General features: G+C 43.7%; 1 protein-coding gene across 1 annotated transcript; it reads right to left on the reverse strand.

The window, feature by feature from the left end:
• Window positions 1-98: 98 nt before the first annotated feature.
• cse1l (CSE1 chromosome segregation 1-like (yeast)) lies at window positions 99-19,091 on the reverse strand. Its single transcript, XM_063215812.1, has 25 exons — window positions 19,012-19,091; window positions 17,713-17,803; window positions 17,460-17,602; window positions 17,210-17,311; window positions 16,867-17,012; window positions 16,624-16,714; window positions 16,357-16,464; window positions 15,620-15,712; window positions 13,102-13,269; window positions 12,677-12,806; window positions 12,481-12,546; window positions 8,609-8,811; window positions 8,323-8,407; window positions 8,170-8,231; window positions 7,832-7,968; window positions 6,935-7,038; window positions 6,709-6,806; window positions 6,230-6,380; window positions 5,492-5,700; window positions 4,816-4,913; window positions 4,336-4,421; window positions 3,835-3,916; window positions 3,575-3,721; window positions 2,827-3,058; window positions 99-1,143 (listed from the first exon to the last, which is right to left on the reverse strand). Exons 2-25 carry the CDS (start codon window positions 17,795-17,797, stop codon window positions 1,054-1,056), a joined length of 2,916 nt encoding a protein of 971 aa, XP_063071882.1. The 5' UTR covers window positions 17,798-17,803; window positions 19,012-19,091; the 3' UTR covers window positions 99-1,053.
• Between the last annotated feature and the right edge of the window lie 666 nt (window positions 19,092-19,757).

Here is a 19,757-nt window from a genome sequence, read left to right on the forward strand (position 1 = left end):
TTTAAATGGCTCGACGTCACCGGCCTCAGATGTTCCATCACGTTTCAGATTACAGCCATGCATAAAGCTCCCTAATCACCATGGCCAATACCAGAGAGTATTACAAGTGCTTCTCTTTATTACCTTTTTTTTTAAAAGAAACAACAGCGATGGAAACTAAGAGCAGACATTATAGACAAAAAAAGGGGACAAAACATGCGACAGAAAAAAGAAATGAACAAACAAAGGACATTTTCAGTTTTAGCGCTTTGAGAAAGGTCAAGTCCTCTCCAATGCAGTAAAAGCAGTCTTAACGACAGAGGGAGGAGAAAAATGATAATAATAAATGCTTCCCAAATGATTGTTAAGATCTCTGATCGAAACATCACAAACCCACAGCAAAGTAGGGTCCGTCAATATGTCAACGTCATGAATGAAAGAGTCTGTTATATCAGTCTTTTTTCAAAGGAGCAGAGGCGTGATTCCTTTTTACCTAATGAATGATGGAATACAGAATAAGGGATGTAAAAAAAAAAACAGCAGCGAGACAAACCAGATTAACGCTTGCACACGCCACAAGTGCGTTCCATGTTAGTCACGTGGTCCTGCTTCCACCTGCCGGGGCAAAGCAGCAAAAAAGCTGATTGACCCCCAGGACAGTAGAGGACAAACAAAAACAAAAAAACACTGCAATCATGTAAGGCGTCTCGCTCCTGATCATTGGTCGTCCATTTATGCTCCTTCACCTTCCATTTCATCCTTTTTTCTTTCGTAAAAAACATCCCTAAACCCGCAAAAGAGCCGTTGAGGAGTCAGCTTCCCACTTATGTCTCTTCTTCAGTGAAATGTCAAGAAAAACAAAGCAAAAGAAAAACAAAAATAGAAAAATCCAGAGCTATGTGTTCGTTGGGGGGGGTTTAAGTCCAGGTCCTTGTGTACGTCTGTCTCTCCAGCAGTGGGCGCCACTGGAGACAAGAGTTTCACTTCACAGCTACAGCTGAGCTCCTCATGTGGGGCCCCTGCTCTTCTTCTCTTCTGTGGGGTAAGGAGGTCCACTCAGCAGTGCCCCGCTCCTCACACCAGCTGCACGTTGGCCGCCTGGAGGTAGCTCTGCAGGTACTGGAGAGCCGAGGCATCGAGGTTGGAGCTGATCATTGAGGGAACCTGCACGCAAAATAGTGAAAACGTGTTGATGGATGTACCGTTTTGGGTCAACAGAATTCCCATTAGCCAAGGTGTTGAGGGTTTAGCCTTTATCAAATGGATGTGATAATTGGATTTTTTTTGGAGCAGTTTCATATGAAATATGATGCTGAAACTCCTAAAAGGATACATTTCGGTTAAGCAATGTAGGAAATTACACTCAACACAAAATCTTGACCTTTTCAGGAGGCCTTGTCAAGGTGAAAGGTATTTGTAGTCAAGGGGGTTGCATTACCAACTACTTGCTGGGGGAAACCCAGACTGCAATTTTGTTTTAGCACTGTGGCGTTTGCCATCCATGCAAATTACAACGGTCATAACCACGAATGCAAAGAATTATCCTAAATGGGGCTTTTATCACACAGGTTTACAATGTCTTGAAATAACAGTCCATGTGTGCTCACAGTGAATAGTCCCTGATAATAATACTGGTGTAAGTGAACACATGGGTTCATACTCCACACACTAAACAGGGGGAAATCCCTTTGGGAACCACTAGTGTGCGGCCCATATGACAGGCTTTATACTAATCAGCTGTGGAGCTAAGAGGATCAAATACGCATTCACTTTGCCTTTTGTGGCTCAAGCCACTTATGGATTTGATATATTTAGTAGTATTGAATATTGCGTGCAACTTTCTAAGTATCAGTAAGAACGCACCATTCTCCTGAATTTCCAGAAATTGACATTTTAAGCTGCAAAAATGACTGTACTTGGGCCATACTAGAAAATATATTAGTTTATTACTTTAAACTTTCATGAAAAGATCAAATTTGGCAATAGGCAACCCAGTTTCAATGAGAAGCATAGTTGCAGTACCTTTTTTGACCATTTCCTGCACAGCGCACCTTTAAATCTGTATAGGTTTTACATATGTAGAAGTTACGTGGTTTAGTGGGGCTTAGTGTAGTAGTGGTTTCACAACAGACTTTTTATAACAGTGGTTTTAAAATAGGTTTTTGTTTTGGTGAGTCCTGTTTGTGTTTAAAACTCAAGCATCCGTAAAGATCACAGCAAAAATGGATTAAACTGGATCAGCCATTACTATAATTGGCATGACATAAGTTAGACGGCTGTTGTAAAAGTCTGGGTGGTAAGAATCTTAAGAAATATGCACAAGGGTCAATGAGATTAAAATAATTCTCAGACTCAGAATTGGCAGCGGGCATCAGTGTTATTAGAGGTTATTTGCCTTTTTGCCGCTTCAAAACCCAACAACCTACCAAACTTCCTCAAATTTCACATTCTGTACATGTAAAGAAATGCACCAGTTTATTTGATTGTTGATCCAATTTCTCCATTAAAATAAAGTTGAGGTCTATGGTTTTATTCAAAACGAACACAAAGAGCTCTAAAGTCTTTTGACTAGCGTAGCCTGTGTATGTGCGCGCACACACACACACACGTGTGGTGTTGTTGTTACTTGGGGAAAAAAAGTGGTTGGGACTTGCTTGCAACATTTCCACTACTTCTGTAACTTTTTTTTTTTTTCCAATTAGTTACATTTTAGTTTGGCTGAATTTTGTAATAGAATACTACAAGTGTAACCCTGGACTTAATTTCCCATTCTTGCACATTTCCTCTGATGGGGCTACTCCTTAAACTCCCCCTGGGGATCAAATAAAGTAACTGTACTCTACTCACTCGTCCGGGGCAGGCGGTGGAGAGCTTGTGCAGGGACTGTGCCAGCAGGATCTTGGGGTTGCTGACGGCCTCTCCGATGGGGTCGTGCTCCTTCTTGCCAGCGAAGGCCAGCTGGGAGAAGGCCGTCTGGTAGCCCGGCGTGTCCTCGATGTCGATGAAGTGCTCGTCGTCCGGCACACTGTCGTCCTCCGGCAGCTCAAACAGGCCAATCAGAGCCTGCAGCAGCGGCGTCCTGCGTGATGCAAGGAATGGGGATTTTAATTATAATACCACATATCTTACATAAATTTTTTAATTTTCTTCATTTTAATTTTATAAGTTTTGCTACCCCTTGGTCAAGACACTTAAAAAAAAGAGTTTTTCTTCTCGATGGGCATTTTTCTTGGTAAAAATAATAATAATAATAACTTGGTAAAATTCCATGCGCTACACTTTGTCCTACACATGGGAGAGGAAGAAGGTGCAGAGTGGAAACATTATGGGTGCCTGTGCCACAAGAAACAGCAATATCCACAGACAGAGTCCAGAGTGTGTGTCCCGTTTCAACAAATACTGGCAGTGTTAGAAGTAGGAAGACTTCAAGGGTATTTTAAACTCCAATACTGCAAAAAAAAAAAAAATCTACTAGAGGTCTCCTGTTCTTAAAAGCTGTTAAAAAGTGACCAACGGTTTTCTCCAACACAAATGCCAGTCTAAAAAATACACCTGAGCCAAAACACTAGAAAGGAGGTGGTTTCAGATTCGCTACCAGAGTTTGGTGTAGTCTGTGTCCATCATGGACGGGCACTCTGTTAGGATTTTCGTGATGCCCACAGCACAGATCTTCTTCTCCACCGGTCCAGACACCTTCTGCACCTCTGGAACGACAATTTTCTCCACGACCATACCAAACATTCTGTGAAAGACCAATGCACGAACAATGACATTCTGACTCAAGACAACAAAAGATAGAGATGCCATTCCGCTTTAACATTTTTTTTTTTTATAAATAATGCTTAAGTTGCTTACTTTGGCTGTATGGAATCAAATATCTCCTGCAAGGCGATGGCTCCGTACTTGACACAGTAAAGGTTGATGAAGACCAAGAAGCCTGTCGTAGGAAATATATCATTAGGAATCATACAGTCCTATACTGCTAACTGGAAGACAAAGTTAAACCCACTAATGTGTCAAAATGGAACCCCCAAACGCCAGGGACACATACAAGCGAATTTGGTCAAGTGAAGCAAACTTCGCCATTCCTTGCTATGAGGGAGGCGAGAGCAAGTGAACAGGAGCGAAAATATTCAACCAAGTTTAATATCATGCAAATGAGGAGCGTTTTTCGCCTGCGGCGCCCAATCAAATCAACAACACAACCGTTTCATTTCATTTGATTTGCCGCGACGACGTGATGAAGGTTGAGCTGTCAGAATGGAACACTCTCTTCGCTTCACCTGTATGTGTCCCTAGCGTAAGTAGAAGATGGTGACTGGCTTTCCTAATTTTTCCAACATTAAGATAACTTACTCTTGATGTACTTGGTGGTTTTGGAGCTCTGCAGCCTCTGGAAGAGCAGGATGAAGATCTGCTTCCTGTACTGAGTGATGGAGTCCCTGTGGACACACAGAAGAGGAGACCCAATGTGACTGACTTTTCACATCACATGCACACAGCAACTGCTTATCGCTTCATCCTGGTTGGTCTATCCTGCCAAATGAAGTTCTCTGCTACGGATTTTGCACAAAGTTGAATGCTGACTCTTCCTACTCTAACTTTATGTTAAAATCCTCAGAAATAGGCACAGTCTGATAAGCATAGTGTAACTGATCTAACCAGTATAAATGGCAGACATGATACTAGCAAATGGTCAGCTACTTATAAGGACTGAAATACATGTTCTCATCAGTGCAATGTTGCATACCAGCACTGTATAAGACATTTGAGACATCAGGGGTGCATGGATTGTGAACCTATTGGTGACTGAAAAAAGGAGGGGGTTTAACTTACGGTGGCATGTGCTCAATGATGCTGTTGAGCAGGTAGAAGCCTTGGTGGTCATTGGCCTTGGAGGCAATCAGCTTCTGGAACACTCCCAGCAGCCCCGGCTAAACACAGGAATCAAGAGGTCAGAGTTCAAAGACAAACCCAAACAGTACGACATAATAATAATTATTTTACAAAAGGCAACAGTATGGTAGTTTACGTTTCAAAGTTGCTTTTGACAGAAGCATCTGCTAAATATAATGTAGGAACTGAACTTAAAATTGTTTAAATTAAACATCTCTGTGATAAGAATGGCAGCAACTAACTGAAAGCCTTCCCATGACTTGTCAATGTGATCCTGGATCCTCTTCTTCTTTTTTTTTAAAGACATTTTTTATGCGGAACTGTCAACATGACTCATGGAACAGACTTATTGACTAAAGGAAATGCTTGATTCCTAGATTCCTAGTCACGTGTCTATTGTGTCACGTCTCCCCTATCCCTCCCCTCTTTCTACTCTGAGCTAACCAGTTGCTTAAAAAAATCAAATAAAAACATTTTGTGGAAAAAAACAAATAAAAAATAAAAATTAATTAATCAATCAATAAAATGTTTTTCCAGATTTTCCATTGCAAATCACCTGAAATCAATCACAAAATCGTAACATTTCCAAACCAGCCACTTCAAAGCCCTGACTTACGATCTTGTCGGCGGCGTTGCTGGCGATGCTGGCGCCTCCCTTCTCCAGGTAGGCCTGCAGCAGGCGCACCAGAGGCGGGATGTTGCCGGTGCGCTCCCACAGCGTGGGCTGCAGCAGGTGGGGAAACAGGGCCATGTAGGAGGAGGGGATGGAGCTGGTGTGGATCTCCAGCAGCAGAGACATCACCTGGAACACGTATGGCACAAACTCTGGAGAAAGAGTATGAAAAGGCAGTGTTAGGACAACACCATCCGGCCCTATCGTGGCACAAATGGTAGGGCACTCGTTTGCTGTGCGGCCGACCCGGGTTCGATTCCCGGCCCAGGTCCTTTACCGATCCTTCCCCGTCTCTCTCTCCCCATTCACTTCCTGTCATAACCTTCACTATCCTGTCAAATAAAGGCAAAAAAGCTCCCAAAAATATTTTTTAAAATGACAACACTATCCAACAGAGCAGAGATTTTTATATTCACATCATTATTTGTTTTGCGTAGAAAAGGAAACGCTTTTTGTACCATGGAGGATAAATGGGCGGGTACATAAACACCAACTAAATATTGTGTCCATGTTGAGAGGACACTAGAAACGGAAAGCAACCTCAAAAGGACTCATCATATTTTCTTTCTTGGCCCGAGCAGGGCAGGGCAGGGCTCAGTGCTACTACCATGGTAAAATATAGCACATAACACATAAAACACATGGTCAGCCACAGACATTGTGAAATGTCCCCGTCATCACCTTGTACGTCACTCTGCAGTATCTCAGTGAAGACGGGGAAGAGGGCTTCCTCAAAGCTGCTGACGGTGGTGGGGTTGGCCTTGCAGGTGATCCTGATGGACAGGCAGAGGGACTCAAACAGGTAGTGGTTGAAGTGGGGCTTGCTGGGATTCTGGAGGACAAAAAGTGTACACACACACACACACACACACACACACACACACACACACACACACACACACACTTAGCATCTACAGAAAGAAACCTACCTTCACCTGCAGGTACGTGCAACAACAGTGAGTGTGCATCTCTATCTTCCTTGTACGTCAACCAATGGCTTTTTCTCAATGCCCAGTGTTCTAGCCTTGCTAGGACGTGAAGCGCCTGGTGATTGGATACTCTTTGATGAACTCCACGGGGTATCCAATCACCAGGCGCTTCACGTCCTAGCAAGGCTAGAACACTAGGCATTGAGATGGCACCAATGTGGTTCAACATACCTTGCTGACGAGAAGGAGCTTGTGTGTGAGTTGTCCAATCAGAGTGGGGACGTAAGGAACAATGGCTTCCTGCAGCAAGGAGAAGCTGCGCATGATTGCTGCAGAAGAAATGCAACAACAAAAAATTACTTTCAACTATAACCAAAACATGCATACAATCTTTGGTTCAATTGGAACTACCATATTGTATTTTAAGCACCCATATCTCCAATCTAAAAAAAAGTACCCTTCATGATGTACTCGTTCTCCGATGAGCCGGGAATGCTGAGGGCTTTGAAGAGGTTGCTGAGCAGCTGTTCCGTGAAGGGAGACATTTCTGCAGGGGAGATGCTGCAACACCAAACACAAAAACAATATAAGCTCTTTCAGGTCGATAGAGAACGGTGCCCGTCTGAGCGTTTGCGAATTGAAAATTTGGTTCAGTATGCAACCCAACATTTTTTTCCCTCTGCAAACTATGGCAATGTGGACGTCAGCAGGTACATCCGGGTAACAAATAGTGACTGTTTTAGAGAAGACGATTCCTTCATATAAGGGAATATCGGCCATTGACTCTTCGCAGATCAGCGCATACCAACGAGAGGTAAGTGAAAGGCTGCTTATAAAGGTGTTTTGTAATGTTCCCATGCCAATAATGTGTGAATCATGCATATAGTTTTGATGGCAACCCTTGTGGGCTTGTTGTCGGATGGTTTATAACGTGACGTCACATTTCTGCGGTGTGCAAATTGTTTAACATGAAAGGTTTAGAAATTACCCCCACAGCACCCCATATTTGGCTAGCATGACAGGCAGCACAAACAGTGCAATGTTCACACAGGGGGCGCCAACTTGCAGCAAACAATTTGGAATCGGTTATTATTTGAATGTCCCGGAGGTACGCAATTCAAATGTCCCGGAGGTACGCATTATGGGATAAGCCTGGCTACGTTAAAATACAGGAAGTGGTAAACCCGCTAATAGATAGCTCACATGTGTGATTTAGCTAAGAAAATGAAGGCTCCAGGCTTTAGTAGCCGATTTACCGGAACCTCAAGGTTCTCAACCTGTTTTACTATGGAACCAGCTTCGGTGAATACCCCGCCCGTTGTTCACAGGTAAACACTCAGCAATCTTGACTCACAGTGTTGAGTTGTTGGGCCCCCTCATGGTGAAGAGCCTCTCCAGGGCGTGTGCTGCGTAGGTGTGCTCCACCACGCTCTCTGCCTGCAGGTGGGCCACCAGGAGGGGGATGGCCTGCAGCAGCTGCTCCTTGGGGAGCTGGAGGAGGTGGAGGAGAGTGAATAACATATCATCTATCCTCCTTGAGGAGGTGAAGAGACCGGTAGAATATAACCATTTATACAACTTAGAAGAACACCAGAACACAAGGTTAGCCGACTGGGGCGAAAAAAAGAAAAAGAAGCTCATTCATTGCCGTTTTGATAACCATTTTTTGCATGAGGAAATATGGCAACTCACCTGACTTCTGAAGATCATAACATACTTGATGGCGTCAGCTTTTAGCACAGGGAATTCATTCACTGCAGAAATGAAATAAATAAAATGTGTTACCCACTCACACAGAGAGTGTAATAATTGGGGGGGTAGCGACTGAAAAACTACACGACTTACCATTTGCAGATTTCAGGTCCGGAAGAATGTGGTTGCAGAAGAACTCGGTCAGGTTCACCAACTCATTGGCTTGTGTAATTCCGTGCTACAGGCACAAAACAGACACAACAGCGCATTAGAAACACAAGCACATTTCCAGACCACACATACAACACCAACATTCAACAATGAATGCAGGGGCCTATACTACAAAGCTGGTTCAGGAGTAAACCAGGTTAAATTAAGATGTAAATCATCTAATAGAAGAGCCTGGATTCCTCATTTTCTTTAACAGACAAATAAGTACCTTCTGTGTCTGGGCCTTGGAGGCCAGTGAGGTGACCAGGTAGATGGCGGCGTCCTTGTGTTTCCAGTTGGCGCCGGGGTTCTTGGCGTGTTCTGACAGCATGGTGTTCACGTAGCCAGAGAAGATGGCCGTCACGGGGCCCTCGAAGAACTTACACAGGCCCCGCACCAGGTCACACGCCGCCCTTCGCCTCGTGTCGATGTCTGTCCAACAGAGGAATGAATACACGAATGTCAGTGACGGGGAATTAAAGGAGCAGCAGTGATGGTTGCCGTCAATTGCAATTGATTGCAAAGACAACTCTCATTATTTTCCTGATGCCTCCATGAATGTCAGTGTCTGCAAAAAAGGCCATTCAATTTTGCACAATACTGTATATTATTAGAATCTTATCTCTAGTACCACGAGGTTGTTAAAGCTTTGATCCCTGCTATGCAGAGCTCTCTCATCAGCAAATCCAGCACAGACCATCATACCAGTTTTAAATGTATTACCTCAGCACAGACTAATTTAACTTTTAAACATGTCAGCACTTCATAAGGCATGCTCCGATGCCGCACGCAAGTGTTCCTTCACAAATTGGCTAAGCGCATGTAAATATCAGCATTGGAAACAAAAAAGCTTTGCTGACAAAACTAAACACATGGCTTGCAGCCACATGGCTTACCGTAATAAGGGACAGTAATAAGGGGCATTATCTGCACCATCAGTGCTGAGAAGACAAATGGGTGGTCAGGGTTCCCACTCTTTTTCAAAAATCTTTTTCCAGGACATTTCCAGGACATTTCCAGGACTATTTTTGGATAATTCAGGACGGATATTTCATCCGTCGGACCCACAATTTGGACATACACAGCGACACACAATGCATTTTAGAGACAATGTGACTTTAAGGTTGAAATGAGTTGTAATGAATGAGTACAGTGTGTTAGGGAAGAGGGTACGTCCAAAGACGTCATAAGAGCATAGTATGGCATGGCCGCAAGGGGAGTCACTTTCTTCTTCTGCAGTTAGTACTAAGGAGACTAGTGATAGGAGGGATTACATTAAACACTGACAACTGGATCTCCTCTCTTGACCAATTTTGCAAAGTTACAGAGTTCAGATTTTATCCATTATGGCGTTGCACCCACTGACCATGAGCACAGTGTCTTTAAGCAATGTCCTCGGACTACACCTAACCCAATGCATTTTCCATTGAGTGATACTTCTTATCCAATGTACGTTATTTGCTTAGTACTGGCGGCAAGGTAAAATGCAAAGCCACTACCGCCAGGGCTGGAGTGTGGAACAGGTCATAGGACATAGTGAATTTGTGTCAGCTGTAATTAAGGCTGAATGACAGCTGTAATTTAACCACAAACTGAACATTGACGACAGGACATCCTATTTTGACCGGGCCGGAACTAGCAGCAGCTCCTCGCACCCACAATGCAATTCAAATTGCGGAGTTTCCAGTGTCACAATTTTTATCGATCATGGCCTTGCATCCACTGCGCATGGTGTCCCTGGGCTACGCCCCCGTACTACACCGTGGCCAATGCAATTTCCTGCGAATAAGCGTTCTTATCCATTCTATGTTCTTTCTCCAAAGGTATTGACCTGGGTTGCGGTTGAAGATCACCAGCTGTCCCGCTAGTAGGAATCTGCTGGAGCTTGGCGACCACACCCCTATGTCAAATTTCGCAAGCCCAGCACGTGCATCCTCTGTTCAACTGAAATGCTTTCTGATCCACAAAACGTTTATTCGGAATTAAATGAAAGTGCAATGTAAACTCACATTAATGTCACATTATCAAATTAATACCTTAATAGTCTCTCGCTTATCGCAAAAATTAGAGTACTTGGATTTAAATGCATTCTCCACAAGACTTGACTTTCACTTTTTTTGCTCACCAACCATTGTGGCCAGTGGTTTCTGTCATTCTGCAAGCCAGTTTTGTTGCCAGTTTCTTTTTCTCTGGAATATTCTTGCATACAAACAATTGATGCGACTACTGTGATTTATCACACCAAAGATCAAACTAGCTTTCAAAGTGGCTAGTGAGACTGAAAGCTCTGATCTCCAAAAAAGATAGCAGTACATTTTTTTGTAAGGAAGTGCTAGCACTGCCTATTTGTAGGCCTATTATGACCGTAAGCAGGTTTTCGAGAGATATATAACGCCATGATATCAGCTAGCGACTTTTCAGCAAGCCAACTAGCGACTTCTAGCGACTTTTGGTAACACTGAGTCAAAGAATATGACTGTGTATATGTAGCAGGGCGCACCTGCTTGGGAACCGTGTTCGGTTTGACTGACAGCTGGGAGGCGGGCAGAAGGCTATAAAGGGGGAGACGCCAGTTCCTTCGGGGCTGACGTCTTCCGCTCCGACCAGACCTTTGGCGAGGGCACGCCGTGTTGTTTGCTGGGGGCCGCGTTAGAGCATCGTATATTGACCCGCCGTTAAACGGGCATTGATGTATAGCGCGCACATAAGCTGTGCGAAGCGGCGCTACATTTCTGCCTAGGGTAAGTTGCGGCAACACCCACGCGTAATTGGTTTCTATATTCTGTTATGGCTGGTGCCTGACCCACTTTGTGCTTTTAGTCAGATAACCTGGTCGTGGGACAACCTGGGTGGCTTGGTGACCCCTCTGAAGCAGTTGGGTACGACCGCACAAAGTGCATTACGGTGGGTATTCTTGACACGCACCTTCAGTGAAGTGTATTCTGTTCCCGTGCAAGTTAATGACTGGAGTGTTTCTGCATTTGTGGTTCTCGCCAGCGGCCTCCAGGGCAAGGACTCGGTGTGACGTGCCCTACGCCCCCGCCCAGCTGTCGTTTTGTTTGGGGAGAAGTCCTTATTATTAGACTTGAACTCTGTCTGTCTTTGATGTTGTGTGCGAGGCGCACTGAAGACACTGTGCAGGAGCGCAGCTACTTGTGGTCACTCGTAGATGCACTAGCTGCCCGTTTTGTTGGCAAACAGGATTTCGTGGCCTTGTCCTACTCTTAAATGCCACTCATGAGTGGAAATTTCCTTTTTAATTTTCGGTTGCAGTGTTTTGCATGTTTCTTATTTGTGTCTCGTGATGTTTGATTACCTGTGGATTTATTTGCATGTTTATTTACGTTACTGATTTGCTGTGATTTATTTTCCTTTTATTCTATTGATGGTATTTGTGGGCGGGGAATTTGGCCTATCATCTCCTGTAACCTCACCTTTGTGGCTAGTGTGCTGTGTGGCCTTGGTGTGCGTGTGAGTGCGTGAGCGTGGATGAGTGTTGAATTTGTCGTTTGCACATTTTATTTATTAACACCTGTAATTGAAAGTAATAAAGAAAATAATAATCATTTGGGATCCTCGTTTCTGGGTAGTGTACAACGAACCTGTGTTGCCTTTACTAGTTGTGATCAAATATATTCTGGGGTGGAAGTCCCCCAGTGGCGTAGTCGTGCAACTATAAACCACAGGGTGTTAATTATTATCCTGAGTAATTAAACGAAATATCCACTCGGTTACATATAAGTGCAATCAAAAATGGCAACTTGACCAAACTGTGTGTGTGTGTGTGTGTGTGTGTGTGTGTGTGTGTGTGTGTGTGTGTGTGTGTGTGTGTGTGTGTGTGTGTGTGTGTGTGTGGACAATAATGTATTCAATAGGTGGATATAAATTGAATCGTCATGTCTAGACTCGGAGAAGAGTAAAAAATTATACCACAAACAAAATCGGGAAAAAGTTGAAGGGAAAAAAATCCAGGACAAATATTTTTTTCCAGGACATTTGGTGAATTTCCAGGACTTTCAAGGACTTGAAAACACATCTCTAAATTTCCAGGTTTTCCAGGTTTTCCAGGACGTGTGGGAACCCTGGTGGTCTTTTAATTACCTGAGCCCTCGAGGTCTCGTCTGATGTATTCCTCAGAGTTATCTTCAAAGGTCTCTTCATCAGCACCTGCAAGAGAAGAGAAGAGTCTCATTAGGGGAGCTTGCCAACTTAAACACTTCCTTACAAAGTTTCATTGTCATTTTAGTTATAGACAGAAAATAAAGAAATAAAAAATGAAAACGCCTGTTCAACTCACTTCTGAACTCCATGTTAGGGAGGATGACCTTCTCACAGATGCTCGTGAGTGTGTTCTGATCTTCAAACAGATGCTTGTAGTGCGGCCGCTCGCACACTGACGCCAGGAACTGAATGGCATTGCTCACAAGCTGCGTGGAAGACAAACCCCATGTCAGATTAATAGGGGGAGAAACACAGTTCATGCCTTTCCACAAAGTAAAATTGTTGCAAAATATTAGAAAGATGACTGAATCCAAAGCACTCTCCTTTAAGTCAAGGCTGTAGTTATATTAAAAACCCTTTATTTAACATTGGGGTTAACAAACTTAAAAACGCTGACCGGTTTCAGCCGTCTGGCCTTCATCAGGGCCATTATTTGAAATACAGACTATATCCAGTGGCAAAAAGATAATAAATATTAAAAAAAGAGATGCTTTTGCTCACCAGATCGTACTTGACCTCCTGTCCTGTGGTGACCAGAAGGTTCCAGATGGCCGTGACGAAGCGGGGCAGGTAAGGCTGGAACTCCTCGTCGTACTTCTGGGCGTAGAGAGCAGCGTTGTCACAGATCTGAGACTTCAGGAGCTCCAGGAGGCCAGCTTCCTCCTCATCCTGGAAGCAGAGATACACAGCAACACATCAGATATAGGGCACCATTGTACGTGCAAGACATTGAGCGATTAGAATTACAATGTTCTTTCACTATACCTATTACCGAATGCATTCATGCATGCAGATGACCGAGTAAACAAATGATACATGATTTAGTGCAATGTGTGTGCGCTTGTGTATAGGGCTGAGTACCGATCAGAATTTTTCGGTTTCGGTTCCAGTTCCAGAACCTTCATTTCGATGCCGGTTCCTGACGGTGCAATTTTCGGTTTCTATTTTATAAACACTCGGGATGACGACATTTTAAAAAATCATAACAAACCACCGAGCCTCCCTCATTATCCAGTTGAAGTCCACGGGAAGTTTAAAAGTTGTTTTAAATCAAGAACTATGATCTACATTCTAAATCCAACCCATTTCGTGCTGCACGTCTTTGTCTCTGGTGAAAGATGTTCTCCCAGCGATGGGAAGCTACGTGAGAAATCAGAATAATCTGCTACGCAGTCTGAATCTCTGCCTCACAGAACTGGCAGCTAGAACAAGAGTCAGTAATAGGCCTTGAGGTGACGTGAAATATTTTTCATTCTCCTCCAATATCTGCTCTATGCTATTCGCTCCCCTTCACGGCCCGAGAGGGACACGGCAAGAAAGTCAGGTGCAACAATTCGCCCTGCTACAATGTAATTGTAAAACAGCTGTAACTTTTCACATTTCATATGGCTTTGTCCATTTACACTTATGGCAGTAGTAGTATGTATAACTATAGCAAGACAAAACCCACGGCTGTCGTTACCCTGACGAGCCTGCCACACCCACTCTTATTCCAGGAGCCCACAGCCGTATAGGGCTCTGCATCAGCTAGAGCAGCGGTTCCCAAACTTTTTCCCCTGCGCACCCCCTTGTACATTTCAGTGTGGTTCGCGCACCCCCTAAGCAAAGATTTTGGTGTGCTAATGGCCACAGAAGAAAGATTCACTGCACATTATGCCCAGTTGATTTGGGGAATCCTCTTTTCCAATAGTCTGAATAGTCTAGGAGTTAAACTACACTTCAGATGGACCCTTCCAGCATACAATTCACCATACAACTACTTAATGTTCATTAATGCTGAATGAAAACTCACATATCCACCATTGCTCTATTTAGCTCGCGCACCCCCTTATGGCAGGCCGCGCACCCCCAGGGGTGCACGCACCACAGTTTGGGAAACCCTGAGCTAGAGGGTCTTGCTTATGAAACTACCTGCCAGTACATTTTATACCAGATACCACCAAGAATTCAAGTTCCTTGAAAATACGAGCTCTCATTCTCAAGCTTCGGACCGAAGGCGTGGGTGTGCCTTCTCTTTGCATCGCAGCGTCAGTTCAAACGATGTTCATGGTAAACGCTCAGTCAATCGTGCGAATTTACCTCATCACAAACTGAACCAGCATGAAGTTTTGCATCAGCCCCAGACAGAACTAGAACTATAGGCTACTCTTCTCTTCTCGGTAAGCCTACACAAATTAAAGACTGATGGTAGTTTCTCTCGTAACAGTATCCACAGATGATTTGACCAACTGTTTAAAAGGGGGTTGTAGCCTGCCAGCAGTCTCTGCAAGCCCGAATGTGATCACAATTAATGTTGCCAATTTTTACGATAAATATGCGACTGCCGTTTTGACAAAGTTCCAGGGTTTTAAATGTGAAATGATAACTGACGTGATGAATATCTGGGAACCGAAACGCGGAACCGACAGACAAGGCACGTTTCGATGCCAAGTAGAACCTTAGCCTTTCTTTCGGCTCCATCAAGGAACCGAATTTCGGTACCCAGTCCTACTTGTGTACATGCTGCTTGACACCTTTATCTAGTTCGGGAATAAAAAATATATTAATTACTTTGCTTATTGGTGATGCTTAGGTCATGTTGTATTAAACTCAGGGATACAACGTGCATGTATGGCGAGAAATGAAAGACCAAGACGTGTCCACTACATACAGTCTGCACAATATATCTTTTCTTAAATGTCAAACCTCAGAAGCCGGACAAGCCAGACTAAATGTGAGATTTATGTGAATATTTAGTTTGGGTCCGATCAATGAGACATTGGAAGATTGATGATGAGAACAACCCGTTGTTTTTCAAACTGTGCCTGTGCCTATTAGACAACGCTTTGTCGTCACTCCCTAAAAACCCTGTCCAAGTTGCATCCAAAGATTCAAAACAAATCAAATCTGGTGTGTTGCGATTGGGCAGTCAGTTTCAGGGCATTGTCCAAGGCTAGACCCATTCGCAGGCAAAAATCACTTTGCCCGCTGGCCGGAGGGGCGAGTTTACTAGGCTACAACCTCAGCACGGTGTACTCACATCTGTCTGAAGAAGCTTGTTATCCAAAGTCAGCAGGTTATGGAAATTAGACATCCACGTCTCCATGTTGTCTTCAAAGAACTCCGGCAGATCCTTTTAATAAAATAATAATAATAATGCATTTTATTTGAAAGCGCCTTTCAAAACTCTCAAGGACACTGTACAGACAGAAACAAAAATAAAACAAGACACATAAACAGAATTTTAAACAAAAATAAATAAATGAATACAATTTTTTTTTTTTTTTAAATATGAAAATAAAATAAAATAAAACAGAGTTTAAGAATCATAAAGAATAGGCTATTTGAAACAGATGGGTTTTTAGCCTGGATTTGAAAAGGGGCAGAGAGTCAATATTGCGGATGTCAGGGGGAAGGGCATTCCACAGCTGAGGAGCAGAGCAGCTAAAAGCTCTATTCCCCATGGTATTAAGACAGGCAGAGGGGACAGAGAGGAGAATGGAGGAAGAGGAACGGAGGGGGCGGGAGGGAACAGCAATGTGAATAAGATTAGAAAGATAAGGGGGGGCAAGATTGTGGATAGCCTTGAAGGTGTGGAGAAGTATTTTAAAATGAATTCTATATTTTAAGAACAACCAAAGACTAAAGATTACAGGGTACACGAACAAATGACAGAACACTTATCATCAGCATCAGTTTTTAACATCTATTAGCATTATACACCATCTTATGAGCTGTAGTTATCTTAAACGCAGAATGGAAAGTACTGTAACTTACCTGGAAATTGAGACTGTAGAAAAGTTTGGAGATTAGGGTGAGGGAGGAGAAGAGGACCTTCAGGGCGTTGACGTCTGTGGCGTGAGTCTGACAAAGTTCAATTGTAGCCTTGAACAGAAACGAGACAAAATTAGTCCACCGTCCACCAGAAATATTCACACATTTGAGGTCAATCATGACTGCCTACACAAGCTGGCCTCATGATACGTCAGTCAATATAATTGTGCAGAGGCCCACTCCCTAAGTAGCCTGAGGAAATAGATGTACCTTGAAAAGCTCTGTCAACGGCTGTGCAAACGTGTCCAGTACGAGTTTGATCTCGGTCCAGAGCTCATTGGACTTAAATTCATGGCGATATCTGTGGAAACAATAGTATCATAAGTTACATGTGTTCTCACATTGTGTTTGTGTGCATGTCCCTCAACATAGTTCCTTATCGCGTCTGTAAAGATATTCATTCATCCAGGTCAGATTAAACAACAAGTTAAGTAGGGGGAAAAAATATCCCACCTCTTGAAAAGTGAGTGTGCGGTTCGGAGAATGCCGTTGATGATGTGGAAGTCTCCGCTCTGGAAGCGGTTCACCATCTCAGTCAGCAGGTCTGGCCATTTCTGAGGAAAGTCCTCTCTGCCGATTATGCTGATGGCATCACTCAGCTGCAAAACAGAGACCCCATTAGACAATACCAGTTACACAAATATCAACAGGCGGCATGGCACCAGCAACACCAATAATTACAAAAATGTCGGCGGGGTTGGTGTCATGTCAGGTTACCTATACCACAATGAACAAACTAAAACAAAGTAAATCAGCAGCAAATTTCAGATGTGTGCACTGTGCAGTTTGAGCTTACCTGTTTCTGAATCTGCTCAGGACTACTGAGCATCAAAGTTACGATGTTTGCTTTAATGGCTGTCCGGTCGGATTCAGATATTTTGTTAGGTTCATCTTCGATCTAGTTGGGGAAAAAATAATATTCAAGCAACTTGGTGAGAATCAAGGCAATGGATAGAGATTGTACAAATCATACACAGGGGGATTACAGCGCACCAATGTGCAATTTAATCCATCAATAGAGAAGTAAGAAGTACATGTATACTCACTATCCGCCAATTCCTCTTTATGTAATTTTTGAATGTGACCGCTGAACACACACGGATGACATTGTCCTGGGACTTTTCCAGCAATGTGAGTAGAAGTATGGGATAGTTCTGGTTTCCCTCCACGGATTCCAAAAACTTCTCAGCTGATGAAATTAAAGCAGAAATTAGTAATCATAATCGCAAATAACTACCCCCAAACTCTAACTGGATGTTTTTAAAAGTGGGCCACACAAGTGCTTTTGGGTGGAGATACCTGGCCGCCTGACAGCAGGATCTGGGTCCAGCGTCTTTCTCAGGAAATCAGTCAGGGTGCCGAGATTCCCTTCATTGAGTTCCATGGTGCCCTGTGTGTAAAATATCATATCAATTATCAGTTCCGATAAGCTAAACACACACCATGGGGTGGAACATCCAGACACAAAAACTGTCAACAAACCAAACGCGGTATGGATAATCATAACAAGCACCGGCTGCCTCCCCTCTGGTTTACTGTCATATGCCAAATTCACCCGCTAGAACTACTCTGCTTCATGTAGGCCTAGTTTACCTCTGAAACATTAGCCTATGAATCACCAATAAACCAAGACTGTCGAACATGCCTTCAAACACACGCATTAAATGACATCTGTAACCAAATGTTACTTTTTGAAATAGGGATGATGTTTGGATACTTGTCCCAAGTTAGCTGGCCTAAATTAAGTTTCTGTTCGAACTAGCAAGCAATGTTACTCCATCAACACCTCTCCATCGGATCAACTTTAGTTTATCGGACTGACTTGTGTACAGTAGCGAAACCACGCCTTTGCCATTGCTGGTATATCTCAACTGTACAACTTGACATTTAAAAGTAGCATTTAATGAGGCTATTCGTGTGGCTAGCTGTCCGATACCACTCACGTACAACGGTTCACGAGCATGGGCGTGCAGAAATACGGTAGCTAATATTAGCTAACCAGTGTATAGCATATAACAGCAGATGGCTAGCCCTCTGACATGTATAATCTAGAAATCTTTAAGATTTGTTTAACATATGCATTCAAGCAGGTTTACTTGCTACTCTACACTAAATCACAGCTATGAGATGGGATATGCTGAAGATTGAAAACTGAACAGGGCCATAGAAATCTCATTTGCAAAAAAGCTAACTGGCTGCGTTAGCCCTTCATAAACTTGTTTGCGTTGACGAATCATGTGGGATGGGTCCATCGCAGTCAAACATGCTACTGGCATCTGGCACCGTTTAACGGACAATGCAGTTTGACGGTGATGTTTGAATCTTGCTGTGAAACATTACTTCTGCCCATTACGTTTATTCAGGTTATTTTACATAAAGAACCTTACAAGGCGAAGTACATAATCCTGCTAAAGTTAGCTTGCTGGTCGCTAATTCTGCTTCAACAGCGGCTTTGCTATAAAGCGAGGGTGATCATCAAGTTACGGTAAATTCATAATGCAATCGTTGGACAACATAACATTGTGCATCTGAAGCAGAAACAACTTGTTAAGATATACAGCTTAAATTTGTATTTAAAATCAATTACGTAGGCCTTACCCAGCTTTCCAATTCAATGAACTAACCGGCTAGCGATGACAGCGCAAGAGTTTGCCCAGCTTTCAAATGTCTCAAACAACTACGCGGTCACGATTTGAGGCATGCGCAAAAGGGACCTCAACTCTTCGCGCATTCTCAGAGCGAGTGTGTGAAGCTGTCTAGAAAAGAGGGCTAGATGCAGCAGGCAGCTGATTTCTGCTGCCTTCTCCAGTCTCACAAACAATTACATATTATGTATCCAATAGAAATGTACCAACCATGGGTTTTCTAAAATAAACTTTGCCCGTATGCAGCCAGGGAAGCTGACAGGCTTGGGGGTTGGGGGCGGGCAAAGGGGTCAGTTGTATCGGGCCCAAGGAGAGAGGGGGCACAGAATTGGGTCCTAATTTAAATTTTGCATTGTTGGTGGGGGGGGGGGGGGGGGCTCAGGGCAGTCATAGGTAAGCGGTTACGGCGTCAGACTTGTAGCCCAAAGAAAGATTGCCGGTTCGACTCCCGATCCGCCAGGTTGGTGGAGGGAGTAATCAACCAGTGCTCTCCCCCATCCTCCATAACTGAGGTACCCTGAGCATGGTGCCGTCCCTCCGCACTGCTCCCTTTGGGCGCCACTGAGGGCTGCCCCCTTGCACGGGTGAGGCATACATGCAATTTCGCTGTGTGCAGTGTGCACTTGTGTGCTGTGTCACAATGACAATGGGAGTTGGAGTTTCTCAATGGGGCTTTCACTTTCTTTCACTAAACCTGGC

This window comes from Engraulis encrasicolus, chromosome 14 (genome assembly GCF_034702125.1).
Source record: "Engraulis encrasicolus isolate BLACKSEA-1 chromosome 14, IST_EnEncr_1.0, whole genome shotgun sequence".
NCBI lineage: Eukaryota > Metazoa > Chordata > Actinopteri > Clupeiformes > Engraulidae > Engraulis > Engraulis encrasicolus.

What these genes read in the sequence shown, in the direction of transcription:
- cse1l (XM_063215812.1), bottom strand. Translation starts at nt 17,797, where the DNA reads ATGGAACTCAATGAAGGGAATCTCGGCACCCTGACTGATTTCCTGAGA. An exon ending in TAAAGAGGAATTGGCGGATA is followed by an intron (nt 17,312 to 17,459) that starts GTGAGTATACAT and finishes TTCCCCAACTAG; the next exon opens with ATCGAAGATGAACCTAACAA. An exon ending in CCACCGCCTGCCCCGGACGA is followed by an intron (nt 1,144 to 2,826) that starts GTGAGTAGAGTA and finishes TTTTGCGTGCAG; the next exon opens with GTTCCCTCAATGATCAGCTC.